Below are 19,432 nucleotides of genomic sequence, written 5' to 3' on the forward strand. Positions count from 1 at the left end.
GTATTCACAGTTATTGAACATTATGGTACAGGGTCAAATAATTTCAAAGGAAATAAGACTTGCTATTGTTAACACAACTGTATGCCAAAACAAAAGCATTGACTTACCACTTGTGGTTATCCAAAAACTTACTTTATCACAACCTCATACATGTAAACTAAGTGTTAAAGCCTATATACCATGATTGAAGGGGGAAAACAGATTTGTAATTATAATACAACTGCTTACCAAATATCTGTAAAAGTCTTATATAATTATTTTTAATAGTATTTTAAAACTTAAACTTGTTAATGATCAAGCAATGAAAAACAAGCACATTGACCTATATATTTTTTTTTTTATTTTTTGATTCCCTTATTAATTCCCTTTCAATATAAACTAATGTTTTGAAAAGATAATTATTTTGAAACTGAGAAGCGAACTCCGTTAAATAATAAAATAATGTCATATCATTATAATTACGCTTTGTAATTTTTTAAATTACAATCATATACCATGAATACGTACTTGCTTTACAACTTTTATCATAGGGATCATGATACTGTGTGGCTGGAATCTCACAATCACAAATATCAGAAACACAAACCATGTTATTGTAACATGTGGAATCTCCAATAAGAGTTGTGCAATTCTCTCTGTATGTACCTACTGAAAAATACCAAATCTCACTTTAAAAAAATAATCTTTTTAGACTTTTATCATTTAATGCGATTAAGTAAACCATATAATCATGTGACTACGTACATAAAGGCAACAGTAGTATACCGCTGTTCAAAACTCATAAATTCGACACAACACTAAAATGTAACACACACAGAAGCGGACCAAGCATCAGCCAAAATCCTACAAAAATAACAAATATAACCATATAATCATGTGAGTAAGTAAACCATATTATCATGTGAATAAGTACAGTACAGATATTAGAATAGCAGCACATGTTATTTATGCAAGTATTTAAAGTTATTGAACCATAAGGCGCATGGACAAGAATTTCAATGAAAATGAGATTTGCTATTGTTAAATAAACTGCTTCTCGAAATCCATTGACCTACAAGTAGTGGTTCGCGTTTCGAGCTGGGTTACTGATATTTCACATTTATAGCTCAGATATCTACGAATATATGTTCCATCTGTCTTTACCTAAATGCCGGTCTTATTTATTCTAATCTGGCATTAATGGAGTTTTACTACACTAGCATCAGAACAGAAACTACATGTGGAGATGATCTGCTTACTTGTCTTATTCCATTTTTTTTTGCTCTTTGTGGGGAGGGGGATTTGTATCATAAAGTCTTGATTTTTTTTACTTATATAAATGTAATGTACAATGAAGTTAGTTTTTCTGCAATTTTTCGTTTTTTGTCTTTTGATTTCAAGTTTGATTTTTGAATTTCAGACTGAAGTTTTTGGAGAAGCTATTTGAAAATACAGTCTATAAAGAAATAAATTATTATGATTAAAAAGATAAATCATATACCATATATTGATCCTTAAGTTATTTTTATCAAATTCTGATAACAACTATATACAATGAATACATACTTGCTTTACAACTTTTATCATAGGGATAGTGATACTGCATGGCGGGAATCTCACAATCACAAATATCAGAAACACAAACCATATTGTTGTAACATGTGGAATCTCCAATAAGTGTTGAGCAAGGTTCGTTGTATGTACTCTCTAAAAATATACTAAATTTTTATAATTTAATACATTTTAACTTTTAACAACATCGCAATGGACATTTTTTAATGTAACAAAGTAAACTATAGTATCGTGTGAGATAGTCCAATACAAATGTTGAATTAGCAACAATTCAACATGTAAGTTATGCAAAGTATTCAAAGTTATTGAACAATAAGGTACTGGGCAAACCAATCTAAACGGAAATGAGATTTGCCATTGTTTATACAACCGCCTACCGAAAATCATTGACCTTCCAGTAGTTGTTCTCAACCTTCGAACTAGTTTTAAGTTATTGCAAATTTATTTCACAGATGTCCACGAATAGATTTCAACTGTCACTACCTAAATCCCTGTCTCATTATTTAATTTGGCATCAACAAATCATTACTTCACTAGCATCAGGACAGGAACTACTTGCAGACGAAATGCCCGTCTGGTGAGCAATAACCCTGGTTTATTAAATTAGTTTTCTTCGACAGTTGTTTATACGTTATAGATAGACCACTTTGAGATAGTTAACAGAAATAAGTAAAAAAGGATTTTAAAGTGATATATCATGTATTGTTGCCTTAGATTACAATTATATACAATAAATACGTACTTGCTTTACAAGTTTTATCATAAGGATCGTTGTACTGCATGACGGGAAACTCGCAATCACAAATATCAGAAACACAAACCATATTATTGTAACATGTGGAATCTCCAACTAGTGTTGTGCAATTCTCTTTGTATGTATTTTCTACAAAATACTAAATTGTTACGATATTATGTTTCACATTTTAACTTTAAACAACAATGATGTGGACCTTTATAGACTTTTTTTAAAATATGAGTACGTAAATCTTATAGTTATAGAATCATATGGAACAGGGCAAAATACTTTCAATGGAAATTAGATTTTTCAGTGTTAGTACAACTGCATACCAAAAATTATTGACCTACCACTAATGGTTTCCCAAAAACTCACACAATCAAAACCTAATACATGTAAACAAAGTGAGTCACTAGAACTTCCAGAACTTCAGAAGCAGCTAGAAAAGATGCGTCGAGAACGTCCTGATATCATCGTCAGCCGTCGAGAACGTATTATCCTGATATCATCGTCAGCCGTCGAGAACGTAATATCCTGATATCATCGTCAGCCGTCGAGAACGTATTATCCTGATATCATCGTCAGCCGTCGAGAACGTATTATCCTGATATCATCGTCAGCCGTCGAGAACGTAATATCCTGATATCATCGTCAGCCGTCGAGAACGTAATATCCTGATATCATCGTCAGCCGTCGAGAACGTATTATCCTGATATCATCGTCAGCCGTCGAGAACGTATTATCCTGATATCATCGTCAGCCGTCGAGAACGTATTACCCTGATATCATCGTCAGCCGTCGAGAACGTATTATCCTGATATCATCGTCAGCCGTCGAGAACGTATTATCCTGATATCATCGTCAGCCGTCGAGAACGTCCTGATATCATCGTCAGCCGTCGAGAACGTATTATCCTGATATCATCGTCAGCCGTCAGAAGAAACAAAAGAGAGTCAAAAGGTTACGATAGGTAATTGGACCAAAAAGTTATTTACAAATTTAATGACCTTTGGAACGTTTTGATTTAAAAAAGAGAGACAATAGGTACTAAAGAGAAAATTAGTCATAATTTAAAAAAAAAAAACGACAACGCCATAGCTACAAATAAAAAAGAAAAACAAACAAGAGTGGACAAAACACGATATAGAAAATCAAAGACTTAGCAACACAAATCCCGCGAAGAATCGGGTGTGATCCCAGGTGCTCCGGAAGGGTAAGCAGATCTTGCTCCACGTGTGTCACTTGCTGTTTTGTTCATGTAACAGATTATTTCAATTTGTCCTTTGTCAATTGAGACACAGTCAAACATGTGTTAAAGGTATAGGGAAAGGGTTGAGAATTAAAAAAAAACATGTTTAACCCCGTCGTATTTTGGTGCTTGTCAAAAGTCAGGAGCCTCTGTCCTTTGGTAGTCTTGTATGACTTTAGATTTTATTTTCTTTTATATATTTCGTAATTCAGCATGACGTCCATTATCACTGAACAAGTACACATTTTTGTTTAGGAACCAGTTGAATCACGCCTCCGGGTGCGGAATTTACTAGCTGTATTGAAGACCAAGTGTTGGCCTTCGGCTGTTTTCCGCTCTTTGGTTGGGTTTTTGTCTCTTTGACACATTCTCCACTTTTCAGTTTAATGTGTTTTGACAGTAAAAACTAGATTGTGATACTCAATTTAACCATTACTACAAAAACTAATTGGTTCAAGTTGTCTTGCAGCTATAGTCTCCTGTATTGTTTATATCATCTCCTGTTTTGATGAAAGATTTTCAACATGGTTTTTCTGTATCAAATCATGTACGAAGAAAAAAAGATCGAAATTGGAACATAAAGATTGAAAATTAATAGACTAAAAGAAAATGATTACCAAACGAACATTCAAGCTTATAAGTCGAAATCAAACTGACAACGCCATGACAGAAACTGACAACGCCATATCAGAAGCTGACAACGCCATGACAGATATTGACAACGCCATGACAAAAACTGACAACGCCATGACAGAAACTGTCAACGCCATGACAGAAACTGACAACGACATATCAGAAACTGACAACGCCATGACAGAAACTGACAACGCCATATCAGAAACTGACAACGCCATGACAGAAACTGAAAACGCCATATCAGAAACTGACAACGCCATGACAGAAACTGACAATGCCAGGACAGAAACTGACAACGCAATATCAGAAACTGACAACGCCATGACAGAAACTGACAACGCCATATCAGAAACTGACAATGCCATGACAGAAACTGACAACGTCATGACAGAAACTGACAACGCCATGACAGAAACTGACAATGCCATGACAGAAACTGACAACGCAATATCAGAAACTGACAACGCCATATCAAAAACTGACAACGCCATGACAGAAACTGACCAGGTGATGCCAGAAACTGACAACACCATATCAGAAACTGACAACGCCATGACAGAAACTGACAATGTCATGCTAGAAACTGACAACGCCATGACAGAAACTGACAATGCCATACCAGAAACTGACAACGCCATGACAGAAACTGACAACGCCATATCAGAAACTGACAATGCCATGACAGAAACTGACAACGTCATGACAGAAACTGACAACGCCATGACAGAAACTGACAATGTCATGACAGAAACTGACAACGCAATATCAGAAACTGACAACGCCATATCAAAAACTGACAACGCCATGACAGAAACTGACCAGGTGATGCCAGAAACTGACAACACCATATCAGAAACTGACAACGCCATGACAGAAACTGACAATGTCATGCTAGAAACTGACAACGCCATGACAGAAACTGACAATGCCATACCAGAAACTGACAACGCCATGACAGAAACTGACAATACCATGTCAGAAACTGACAATGCCATGTCAGAAACTGACAACGCCATGACAGAAACTGACAATGCCATGACAGAAACTGACAACGTCATGACAGAAACTGACAACGCCATGACAGAAACTGACAATGCCATGACAGAAACTGACAACGCAATATCAGAAACTGACAACGCCATATCAAAAACTGACAACGCCATGACAGAAACTGACCAGGTGATGCCAGAAACTGACAACACCATATCAGAAACTGACAACGCCATGACAGAAACTGACAATGTCATGCTAGAAACTGACAACGCCATGACAGAAACTGACAATGCCATACCAGAAACTGAAAACGCCATGACAGAAACTGACAATACCATGTCAGAAACTGACAATGCCATGTCAGAAACTGACAACGCCATGACAGAAACTGAGGATGACATGACAGAAACTGACCAGGTGATGCCAGAAACTGACAACACCATATCAGAAACTGACAACGCCATAACAGAAACTGTCAACGCCATGAAAGAAACTGAGGATGACATGACAGAAACTGACAACGCCATATCAGAAACTGACAACGCCATGACAGAAACTGAAAACGCCACATCAGAAACTGACAACGCCATGACAGAAACTGACAATGGCAGGACAGAAACTGACAACGCCATATCAGAAACTGACAACGCCATGACAGAAACTGACCAGGTGATGCCAGAAACTGACAACACCATATCAGAAACTGACAACGCCATGACAGAAACTGACAATTCATGCTAGAAACTGACAACGCCATATCAGAAACTGACAACGCCATGACAGAAACTGACAATGTCATGCCAGAAATTGACAACGCCATGACAGAAACTGACAATACCATGACAGAAACTGACAACGCCATGACAGAAACTGACAATTCATGCTAGAAACTGACAACGCCATATCAGAAACTGACAACGCCATGACAGAAACTGACAATGTCATGCCAGAAATTGACAACGCCATGACAGAAACTGACAATACCATGACAGAAACTGACAATGCCATGACAGAAACTGACAACGCCATATCAGAAACTGACAACGCCATGACAGAAACTGACTATGCCATGACAGAAACGAAAAACAGTCTACAAAACATAGCATAGATAATCCAATTACTTTTGTGACATGCGTTGTGTATCTCCTTCAAAATACGTTGGTAACAATAAGGTTGTGTCATTGGATCTCGAGATTTGACTAAACTACTGTTGCGTTTGATCTAGTAAGTGGGAAACAAAATAAATTAAAAGCCACTGAAATTTGATAAGTATATTTATAAACATAAACAATGAATTATCATGATAGTTTTCTAACCTAAAATTAATAATCTCCACTCTCAAAAACCTTGGTTAAATATGTTACTATAGAACTGATTTCTGAATTTAATTAAAAAAAGCTAATAAGGTTTTTGCAAATTACACTGAAACTACTGATCTTTCACGAACACACGAGCGCACTCATGTTCGAGGAGTTTGATGTAAGTTTTTGGTTTTGAGGTGGTACAAAACTGCATAGTATAAGTAATTACAATGATAGTGCAAATTTGAATGTCTAGTGAAACTTTAATAAAAATAAAAAGAAACACAATGAAATATTATTGAAATGGTTTAACAAGATCAAAAAGACATACAAAATAAAAGAAGTAAATATACACTGAAAGAATAAGTGTGATCTTTGACACAATATAAATATACAAAAAAAGAGTGTAAAGAGACAACTCAAACCTAGGACAAATTGCGTTAAATAAAGTAACGTACACAGGTAAATTTAAATTTAATACTTTTGTTGTTAGTACAGAAACATTTTTTTTAAAACACATTTTTTTGTTCAATACCTGGTCTGGTCTATTCAATTAGTTTTTTCCTTTCTCGACAGCTTTTTATTTTTAAATTACAATGAATATACCATGAATACTTACTTCCTTTACAACTTTTATCATAGGGATCGTGATACTGCATGGCGGGAATCTCACAATCACAAACACCAGTAACACAAACCAGGTTATTGTAACATGTCGTATCTTCCTTCATTGATGAGCAGTTCTCTTTGTATGTATTTCCTAATAAATAATATATGTACATGCAACATTTTAAGTCATATTGATTATGGGCAATCAATTAATGTCTTCCTAACAATTGATATATTCAACATTGTAACTCATATGGACTATGGACAATCATACTATTTCTTCTTAATAATAGATATATGTAACATGGTCGAGTTAAGAGGCCAAAATAACTGTTTTTAATATATTTGAATTAGTTATATGAATGTATAAACACATCAATTTTCAACCGATCACTGCATAAACCGGGAAAAATAAAACTGAGGAAAGATAAAGGCTTTCAGTTTTGAAAACACAAATTTCCTTTTATCTTAACATTTATCAGGGGTTTTGGTCTGGGTCTTTTTTAAGATAGATATGTGGAAATAGATAAAGGAAGATGTGATGTAAGTGCCAATGAGACAACTCCCCATCCGAATAACAATTTATAAAAGTAAACCATTATTGGTCAATGAACGGCCTTCAACACGGAGCCTTGGCTCACATCGAACAAAAAGCTATAAAGGGGCCCAAAATTACTGGACGTGTAAAACCATTCAAACGGGAAAACCAACGGTCTTATCTATATAAAAAAACGAGAAACGAGAAACACATATAAATTACATAAACAAACGAAAACTATGGTACATCAGATTCCTGACTTAGGACAGGTGCAAACATTTGCAGCGGGATTAAACGTTTGATTGGTACCAAACCTTCTCCCTTTTTCTGAAACAATAGCATAACATTACAATATAGAAAACCACACGATAAAATATCAATTGGAAGGCTTACCTCAATCAAAAAACGTAAATTAACACACTATGAACGAATAAATTTTATCTGTGATAGCTGAATGGGGGAAGTCTGGATGAATGTCGACGATCATTGTTCCAAAGGCGTGGGTTTATTATAAGAAACGATACAATCAGAAAATGAGAAATATGGTCACTACAGGTCTTCTTCCAACCGTCAGTAAAACCCTTGCCAAAGTTGGGCGTTCGTTTGGCTGTACGGGATGTATCAAGTCGCGTCCGGTCAGAATGTGGACGTTAAGTCCGATGCCTTTTGTAGCGTTAGTGCCACGTTCTCTGCACGTTAAGAACCCTTGTTACAACTCTTGGAGGGGTCCGGGTCCGCAGGTGGTCTGTTGCAAGGCAAAATTTCTATCCCTATCTTAATACGAATAATACGAATTTTGCGGGTAAACAAAACGGCCTATGACCAAAACAATGTTTGCACAAGGACTGCATTCAGTTCTTGTGGTGTTCCAGTACGAGGTTGTTTCTTATATCGTTGTAAGCTGTGTATGCATATTCTGCAGGGTAACATAAACGGACAGACATACAGAGATTTGGTGCCTTAAAATATTATAGTCCCTCATTTTACTAATCCCTCACTTGCGTCAACATTGCCAAGACCCTTGTACATGGACGACAACGATAGAACACACAGGGCAAGGATTTTAACCAAGTCCAAAGAACAAGCCATTTACACTATTGTAAACCCTATCAAACAAGTCTGGAGGAAATCTCAATCACAGAGATCAACCTTCGCAATATTTTGTCGATTTAAAAGTGGCATTTGTTGTTTAATGCAACTAAAGTTTTGAAGGTTTGTTACCGTGAATAATACGTCGTGTTATTAAACTGTAACGGAATAGAGGTTGTTGCACATGCGATTGACTCAAATATTGACATTAAATTTGCCGAATATACCAAAGATTATGTTTAGAAAATTGTAATGATATTGGGTGATCAATTGTTGTAAAAAAATAAAATCAAAGTGAAACTTAAATTCCGTTTCTGAATTGTGTAATTTACTATGAACGAAAAACCTATATGCATAGAACCTTTAAAAGTGTGGTTTGTTTATGGTATATTTTAGCAAAATTGCTATATGGTTGTTTTCTTTATTTCGTGGAATAATTGATTTTTTTTAAATTTGAAAAAAACGATGCAATAAAAATAGGTAGTGCTTAACTTTTGGTGGACTGTATATATTGACTTTAAGTAACCGTTAAGAAGTAAATAAAGTGTTAGAAAACACAGACAGTGACAAACCTTATTGTGCCGTTGGAAGGGCAGAAAATATTATGTACAAACTCCTAGGAAAGCAATTCTTATTTTTTTTTAGGGTGGTTGTATTTGACATACCAAAACACAAGGGGAGTGTTGCTCTATATTTATATCTGTGAGTGGTGGTGGTGGTGGTGGTTAAAAAAAGTTCAGTTTCTTGAGGGGGAGGCAAAGTATTTTCTGGTCCAGCCCTAAACACAGCTATACCGGGTGAGCTCAATAAAGGAGTATTGCAAACATATGTAGACAGCCCATCGTTCAATATTTGTAAACGTTTTGTGCATAGTGTGCTTCATATAAAAGTACGCTTTTTTAAACTATCATCTAGACCCAACCAGCAGGTCGCTTATTGTAATAAATCAAGTCTTCAATTCTATAACATTAACAAAGAATACAAAATTAATTTGCAGTAAAATTGACAAGAAAGAAATTTTAAATCAAAAATGATTTCATTATGTTAATATTATCCTATTTCTTTTTATGTTTCAATATACAACAGTTGCTGTTCATATTTATTTATTTTTGTTTTAAGAAGGGGGTCGTTGAAACAACTGAATGCGTCTGGTTTACTTTGCTGAACTGTTTGAACCATGTCAGTATAATATAACATGCTACTCGAGGCCAAATGACAGTTGTGGACCACCCGGACAGTACACAGTCATAGTGTGTTAATTTCCTTTTTTGATTGAGTTAAGCCTGCCAATTGATATATTATCGTGTGTTTTTCTATGTTGTGATGTTATGCTATTGTTTCAAAAAAATGGAGAAGGTTTGGTACCATTAAAACGTTTACAAATGTCTGCACCTGTCCTAAGTCAGGAATCTGATGTACAATAGTTGTCGTTTGTTTATGTTATTTATACGTGTTCCTCGTTTCTTGTTTTTTTTTATGTAGATTAGACCGTTTTCCTATTTGAATGGTTTTACACTAGTAATTTTGGGGCCCTTTATAGCTTGTTGTTTGGGTGAGCTAAGTCTCCGTGTTGAAGGCCGTTCATTGACCTATAATGGTTTACTTTTATAAATTGTTATTTGGATGGAGAGTTGTCTCATTGGCACTCATACCACATCTTCCTACATCTATTTGACCTTCAGTCTAACAAGTTATTTACTATAAATACCTACTGTCAATGCAAGTATTATTATTTCTATTGTAAAACTGTGTTGCTGGCGATTCACAATCACAAAAACCATCTACCGAACAATTCAGCGGAGTGATACATTCTTCAGGTTTAATGTCCGTCACACAACTTGCTTTATCTGTCAACAAATATATTCGATAAAAATAAATTGCGCAAACAATTGTTATACAACAAAATTCACTTAATCAAAGCTCTGTGTTGAAGACCGTACTTTGACCTATAATGGTTTACTTTTACAAATTGGGACTTTGATGAAGAATTGTCATATTGGCACTTATACTTATACCACATAATCTAATAACTATAGAATATAATTCATAACTAAAATCAAACTTTAGTTTTTCTCTTTTGATCAAAACAAAAAAAAATGGATAAAAATCGTTATATGAGGGTAATAACTATCATATTGACAATTGTTGGTCGATACATCATACATGTGCAGTCCTTGACTTTGCTGTGTACAGTTTATCCTTATCTACAATGGTTATCGTCAAAAATACCAAAAAATTGGGAAAATCATTATAAAACGGCAGTACATCCTATAAGCAGTAGATATGTGTCTGCATCCTTGTCCTTTTTTTATTTTAACAGTTTCTCTCTATCTTTGATCAATATCTAAAAATCGGGTAAAAGCGTCATATAAGGGCAAAGATTCCTTTAAAAATCGACATAAAATTTTGAAAAGTTTCAACCTTTGTAAACTTAAGTTTTTCAGAGTCTTATATTATGTTTACAGTTTTTACCTATCTGCTATATTTTGTCGAAAAACACTTTTGTAAAGAGTCGACTGACCATTTTGGCTAACTTTTAGATTGATGGATTGCTGATAAATTTGATGTTAAAATGTCTCTCTACCTGTCTGAGATTTCAAAGTAATAGACAAAATTTGGCACAATATTAAAATCAAAAAAGAAATAAATTGACGTTTTCTGTCATGTTGTTCCATCTTTATATCTTGTTTTGCTGAGAAATTTTGTTACATTTGTTTCTCTTTCTATAATAGTTTTTTTTCAAGACAATAGGCAAACACTAAAAATAATGATAAAATCGTCATTGAAGGACAATAAATCATAATTATATCAAATTTCAAATTCAAATTCAAAGTTTTATTGTCATATAAACTTTACAGTTTGTGACATATAACAACAACAAAAACAAATAAAGACAATAACTAAGTAACTGAATATATATACACAAATTTAGGTAAATATTAAAGGGTCCCCTGTCCTCAGTTCCATTGACTTTTTTTATAAAGGATCCTAGTTTATTCACTTGTGTTGGTGTTGATGGGTTAAGTATATATATAACTTTGTCATTGTCAGTGAGATTAGCAAATGAATTACTTTCTCTGTTAATGCAATTATAATATGTTAATCTAATATTTGAATTATGAGAACAATTTATTAAGAAATGTTTCTTATAAGGAGTAGTTTGACATTATGTAGATCTTGACAATCTTGATATATCCCACTGTCAGATTTTCTGTAAATATAACAGTCAAAATAATAGACACTATTAAAATTTTAACATTGAGTTCTATTTGTTGGTCTTCACGGCCATGTTACTTTGTAGGTGGGATCAACTCAAGATTGTATTCACAAAGGAGTTCCAGAGAAGATATTTGAAGAGTTAATGATCGATCAGGTTTAAAGAATAGCTCACTAATGATTTCATCGAATTTGTCTTTTTGACACTGTTTGAATTGAATGGTTAATTATTTGTTAAACTTGTATTTGGTATAGCTGTTACAGCTACTCGCTGCTTTGATACATCTATTACAGCTACTTGCTGAGAAATAGAAGGTTTTCAAGGATTTATTTTACTTTCTCCTCTTTGTAATTCATTCGAAACAGAATAAAAAGATGTAAAAAAGAAAAATATGTCTTACATAAGTTGACTAATGTCCCATTAATATCTACTTCACACAGTAATAGTGTATGTACTGTGGTGGTAATCCTCACTTCTCGTCCTATTGTATCGCTAGCACAAGTTGAATCAAGGTAAACGTTCCTTGCCTCAGAACTATCGTTACACAAAAATACTTTTGATCCAGAGAGGACTTCGACAGCATATTCTCTAAACGGACGAACTGTAAGATAAACATGCCAATTAGAAACAACACACCAACGAAGGGCAGGTTACAACATGGCCGACACTAAATAAAGACAAACCCAAGTCAATAAAATACCGAAAACTAAAAATTGAGAATTTTGAAATGAAGTATTAGAACAAAACTTTTTTAAAACCTTGTCTAGAGAGGCCGATTACGTTAAAAATTATCTGCCATCTTGTTTTCTTGACGTGAAAGTGTGTGATTTGGAAGGGTATTTACTATCTTTTTCAACTAAAGTAATGCAGATAAATGTCGTTCTTAAATTATCAATTTATTCGTATGAACATGTCCAAGTTTGTAGCAGTGAATATATTTACACCAAATAACATGAGATACTGACAGATTTAATTACCTATATTTCAATTTTAACTTTAGGTAGACACTATTAAAATTTAAACATTGAGTTCTATTTGTTGGTCTTCATTGCCATGTTACTTTGTAGGTGGGATCAACTCAAGATTGTATTCACAAAGGAGTTCCAGAGAAGATATTTGAAGAGTTAATGATCGATCAGGTTTAAAGAATAGCTCACTAATGATTTCATCGAATTCATCGAGTCCAGTGTCAACTTTCAACAAGACCATGTCCCAAGTACACGGATGCCCAATCCTCATTATCATTTTGTATGTTCAGTGAGCCGTTAAAATGGGGTAAAAACTCTAATTTTGTATTAAAATTAGAAAGATCATATCATAAGGAACATGTATACTAAGTTTCAAGTTGATTGGACTTCAACTTCATCAAAAACTTCTTGACCAAAAACTTTAACCAAATCTGTCACCTGAAGCGGGACGAACAGACGAATGAACGGACGCAGAGACCAGAAAACATAATGCCCATAAATGGGGCATAAAATGTTCTTGTCCAAGGTTGAAGCTAAATTAAAAATGAGGACTAATGTCAATGTCCACTGAATTCTTACGACGACTCCTGTGAAAACTAGTACGTGAACCAGGTTTTATATATAAAAACAAAAAACAAAAAAAAACAAAAAAAAACAAAAAAACACGTTGGCAAACTTAAAGAAAGGTAATGTATCTCCAGACAACCTGGTCTTTCTTAAGAATTTACAAATCACTTCATAAGGGCAACAAGCATTTCTGTCTTAGATGGAAACAAATTTTCTGATCGGGACATTATTAGTGTGTCCGATCACAAATCTGAATCTTCTATATAAGTTATACAGGAAAGATAACAACTAAAAAGAAATTTGATATGAGCCGTGCACTATGCGCATCTGTTATAAATAACGACGAGATTGTTGAAGTTACCCTTTCACAGGAACAAACTCAAGTTAGCGGAGAAATAAATCTGTCCCAAGAACAAATTGACCAACTTATGGAACCAATGCCACTGGATGAAAATTTAGAACAAACTACTGTCAGTGTCTCAGTCACAGTATGTCTAGCTCGTACAAACAACCAACAAATAACTAGATGGGTAATGACCTCAAAACACTCTAGAAAACATACCATTTACACTCAAAGTCCCATGATTACCAAAATGTAACATTCAATGAGAATTTGAAATCTAAGTGAAAAATTATCATAGTTACTTCAGTCTTGGACCGTCTGTACGAATATGTATAATGTTAAATTCCAGCTGTTAGTTTTCTCGTTTGAATTGTTTTACATTGTCTTATCGGGGCCTTTTATAGCTGACTATGCGGTATGGGCTTTGCTCATTGTTGAAGGCCGTACGGTGACCTATAGTTGTTAATGTCTGTGTCATTTTGGTCTTTTGTGGCTAGTTGATTCATTGGCAATCATACCACATCTTTTTTTTTATATTGCAATAAATATTAATTACATAAAAGTGTTTGTGTAACCTTCAGTGAAATAACCTTTTGAGGGTTGACAATTTTGGATATTCACCTTTGCTAAAGGCCATAATTGTATATTGTTTTGGATTTAGATATTTTAAAACCCCCTTTCCGAGACCATGCACTTATGTTATTAAGTGTTTCTTGCATTTTATTTGTAAGATATTTCATATTTCAACCTCTGTACTACATATCATGATGTTAAATAATGGGGTTGATGATACTACCTTGCGGGATACCATTGTTGAGATCATATTCGTCTCAGGCTTCATGATTTACTTTTACTGGTATTTTTCAACCTTGAAAGAAGTCTTTTGAGTCACTGATGAGTCTTTTGTAGACGAAACACACTGGCGCAAATACAAATTTTCAATCCTGGTATCTATTATGAGTTTATTTACAACCACTGAGTCGATGCCACTGCTGGTTGAGTTTTATTCACCGAGGGTATCACCAGCCCAGTAGTCAGCACTTCTGTGTTGACATGAATTTTCATTGATATGGTCATAATTATAAATTAACTGTTTTAAACAAAACTTTTATTTTTTTTTTGAAATACTAGGGCTTTTCTACCTCAGGAATAGATTAGCTGTATTTGGCAAAACTTTTTTGGAATTTTTGGTCGCCATTGTTCTTCAACTTTGTACTTTATTTGGCCTTTTTAACCTTTTTTGTTTCGAGCGTCACCGGTGAGTCTTTGGTAGACGAACCGCCCGTCTGGTGCAAATACAAAATTTCAATCATGGTATCTATGATAAATTTATTTATGAAGTTAAATAACCTACCATTTATACCGTTTAAATTTTTGCAATTGTTTACGTACTTGAGATTTTTTAATATCTGTTTCAAGACGCAGTAAGTGGTCTAATGTGGAGCGACCATCACGAAAACCAATTTGTCTTTCCTTTATTATATTTTTTTCTGTTAAAAGATCTTTCAGTTTAACGTTAACCATGCTTTCCAATAGTTTGCAAAAAAATGATGTTAGAGAAATAGGTCTGTGGGATTTAGGGTCAGATGTTGTCTTTTTGGTCTTAAGCATCTTATCAAGTTTGTGTTTTGTTGAATGGTATATTAAACCTTGGCCTAGTATTATGTTGCGCATTATCGTTCCTATTAATTAGATTTTCTATTTCGGTTTTTATTTTATGCGTTCTAAATGTTGGATCTAAATTATTGTCACTGGATGCTTCGGCAAAAGTTCCGTGTTTACTTTATCAACATTTGATACCGCTGGTGTCAGTTATAAGTGTAGGTAGGGTGGTATAGTTCGTTTCTGTGTGTGTTTCTCTTATATATTTCATGACTTTCTTCTGATTTCATTTACTCAATGTTCATGACGCTTTTTTTTCATTAATTTTGCATTTGTACAGTCATCTTCCACCAGGAACAGTTTTTTCCTGTATGTAATGTACCACTAGTTTTCGGAATTTTTTCGTCTTGCGATTTTAGTCACAACTCCGCATAGATTTTGATTGAAAATTTCAATATTGTCATTTTGTATTTTATCTTTATTTATTTCGCTACAAAGGTAGTGAATCTGTGCCAATTGGCTTTATCGTTATAACATCTTTGTGGAGTGCAAACTCGATTATTTAACGGTTTTGCATTTAATACGGTGAGCACTGGGAAGTGATCTGAACCTATTTTATCATAAAAAAAAAATAAATAAATAAATAAAAAAAATGACCATTAACTGTTATTGGCTAGCGAGGCGGAGACCAACGTTAGGTATTTTTGTGTTCTGTTGCCTTTTATCGTTTGATATGCAATTGTACCGTCTTTTAAAAGTATCATGTTATTTTGGTCTATGACTTTTAATAATGTTACTATTGCTATCTGTTGTGCTTGACCCCCACATCGAAGATCTAATATTAAAATATCTATGTAGCACTATATTATCTGATAGTTTATGCAGATCTTCAGAGTCTTGATATGCATTTAAGAGGGTGTCCATGGAAAAACCAGGCAGTGGATGGCACATGACATATTTTGTTTTCAAAATTTTTTCATCTACTTCATATCACAAATTCATTCTTTCTCAAAGTTAAATTTTGGGTTTTTTTTATTAACTGCAACAAATAAAGAGAAAAAAATACATAGAAAGCTCTGAAAATTCATTGAAAAGGGGAGATAATTCTTCATTTTGTACAAAATTTTGTTGCATTGTTAGTGAACCTTAAAATCATTTTCTGAGCCATCCACTGTTAATTCAAAAATATCTTTGACATATATATCATTTGTATGATATAAACATTGCATTGAACCAAAAATTCAGTGGAAAAAAATGGTGTGCCACCCATATCATAGGATTTGCCTGATATTTACTTGGACATCCTCTTAATTTAATATCTTGATTGGGGAGTCTATACACATTTACTATATCGATCATATTAGTTTACAGATGTGTCTACCCATTCTATCTACACGATCCGAAATTAACCATTTTGCAATTAAATTTCAAATATTAAAATTATTATTATTGTTTATTTCTAAAATCCGAAAAATTAAAATAAAAAGAACTTTGTTTTCAACTAATGAACTGTCGTACACCATTCATTCAATATAAAAAAGAAGATGTGGTATGATTGCCAATGAGATACTATCCACAAAAGACCAAAATGACACAGACATTAACAACTATAGGTCACCATACGGCCTTCAACAATGAGCAAAGCCCATACCGCATAGTCAGCTATAAAAGGCGCGATAAGACAATGTAAAACAATTCAAACGAGAAAACTAACGGCCTTATTTATGTTAAAAAAAATGACCATTCCCGACCGCACGATACACAATCACACCATTCCTCATACACCATTACACCATTCCCCTTACACCATACACCTTACACCATTGCAACATATGTCATACACCATTACACCATACACGTTTTTTTGGGAAGTTTACACCATCCAAGGGCTGTACCTTTCTATTTCGGATAATGGGTGGATGGTATCCTTGTAGTTTTACGTACTTATAATCTTTAAAGTGAGTTTCTTGTATACACATAAGTTCTGGGTTATGATGTGTGTCTAAGTAACGTTTAAGTGAATTTGCGTTAGCCTAAAGTGAACGCACATTCTACTGTAAAATGTGTAACCCCATTACGGTTTATTAATTGTTTTAATCATTTATTGTTTATCATTTCTTTATTTATTTACGTCAATCAATATGTCCGTGCTCAATTGATCTCTGGGAATGTTTACAGGATGGTAACAGAACTATCACCTTCTTGAGCCGAAATATTCCGTATCCCTGTAAATACGGTTTCCCAGTTTTTAAAATCATTCACATCTTTGCCTGGTAGTTTAATTATAGTTTTGCGTATATCTGCTATATTTTTTTTTAACTTTATTAGGAAAACTGGGTGTTTGATCTTCTATTTGTGTATTCTCAGTCTCACTGCGACACGTTGGTTCCATTGTCGTTAATAATAGCGGTGTCATTATTAATTAATTTTGATGTTACACTGTGAGCAGATATGTTTACCAGGTGTGACATTTTGTGTACTTATTATTTTAGGTATGGTTTCACCGTTTGATTTGATTTTAATTTGATTTATAATTAGGTATGGATTCACCTTTTTGTTGTGCCTTTTGTTTTATATAGCTTGTTCAAATGACATTTTATGACAGTACATATTTTCCAATACTTGTTTTTAAATTTGTATTGGGCATGTTGGGGGCATGACTTATCTATTGCCTGAAGGTTACCGCCACAGTTGTTACATTTTATTGTTTTATCATTACAGATTTTAGTGGTTTGTTTACCAGCACATTTAATACGTGTATTGATAGATTTTCTGCATTGTTTGGCATAGTGACCTAAACTTGCTCATTTAGTACAAAAAGTTAGTGTTTGGCGTATATGGTGGTATATCATACTCTTGACCTTTAGTACAAAGAGTTAGTGTTAGGCTTATATGGTGGTATATCATACTCTTGACCTTTAGTACAAAGAGTTAGTGTTAGGCGTATATGGTGGTATATCATACTCTTGACCTTTAGTACAAAGAGTTAGTGTTAGGCGTATATGGTGGTATATCATACTCTTGACCTTTAGTACAAAGAGTTAGTGTTAGGCTTATATGGTGGTATATCATACTCTTAACCATGATCGTATAGTGGGATAGATCTAAGTTGTGAGCGTTTACCAGCTAGAGTAACTAAAAGATACCCAGATATACCTAATTGTTTTACAATTTTGATATCTACCACTGTTTTTCTTACCATACTTTCCTGCTTTTTGATATTTAAGATTTCGGTATCAACCGGTTTAGATATAAGTTTATAAACTCTATTTCTATTAAACTTATTTTCATTTTTTTCTTTTGTACCTGCTGCTTGAATAGTTATTTTCTTTTTGTGGTCCGTGCCCTTTATTTGAAATCAACCAAAATTATTCAAGCCTAGTATTTGAGTCTTATTGCTTCAGATAGATTGTAAATAAACTCATCATAGGAACTAGGATTTAAGTTTTGTATTTGCGCCAGACGCACGTTTTTTTTCTACAAAACTCACCAGTGACGCTCGAATAAAAAAATGTTTAAAGCCCAAATAAAGTACGAAGTTAATGCGCATTGAGGACCAGCAATTCCTAAAAGTAAAAAGTAAAAACACAAAAATACTGAACTCCGAGGAAATTCAAAAAGGAAAATCAAAAATCAAAAGGCAAAATCAAAAGTCCAAACATATCAAACGAATGGATAACAACTGTCATATTCCTGACTTGGTACAGGCATTCTCTAATTTAGAAAATGGTGGATTGAACCTGGTTTTATAGCTAGCTAAACCTCTCACTTGTATGACAGTCGCATCAAATTCCATTACATTGTCAACGATGCATGAACAAAACAAACAAAACCAGTACACTGTTCTTAAGTGTTTTGATCTCTATGGCTTGGTCATTGACACTTCCTATTATGGTTAGTATTAGAAAACGTAATGAATTAGAAAGACATGAAAGAGGAACTGTTTGCCCTTGAAGCGTTAATGTGTGTTTTATTTCATCTTTTTGCCGTTCTCATTGAGTTACTGGGGGCTTTTGACTTTAATATTATTTGG

General features: G+C 34.0%; 1 protein-coding gene across 1 annotated transcript in view; it reads right to left on the bottom strand.

The window, feature by feature from the left end:
• The window catches only part of LOC143084333 (uncharacterized), a 118,403-nt gene that overhangs the window by 70,774 nt on the left and 28,197 nt on the right, over positions 1–19,432 (bottom strand). Inside the window, exons 6-11 of the mRNA XM_076260744.1 lie at positions 12,320–12,520; positions 10,415–10,549; positions 7,086–7,226; positions 2,294–2,434; positions 1,546–1,686; positions 508–648 (exon numbers count right to left, since the gene is read on the bottom strand). Of these exons, the coding sequence (XP_076116859.1) occupies positions 508–648; positions 1,546–1,686; positions 2,294–2,434; positions 7,086–7,226; positions 10,415–10,549; positions 12,320–12,520 (900 nt within the window). The remainder of the gene's footprint in view (positions 1–507; positions 649–1,545; positions 1,687–2,293; positions 2,435–7,085; positions 7,227–10,414; positions 10,550–12,319; positions 12,521–19,432) is intronic.

This window comes from Mytilus galloprovincialis, chromosome 7 (genome assembly GCF_965363235.1).
Source record: "Mytilus galloprovincialis chromosome 7, xbMytGall1.hap1.1, whole genome shotgun sequence".
NCBI lineage: Eukaryota > Metazoa > Mollusca > Bivalvia > Mytilida > Mytilidae > Mytilus > Mytilus galloprovincialis.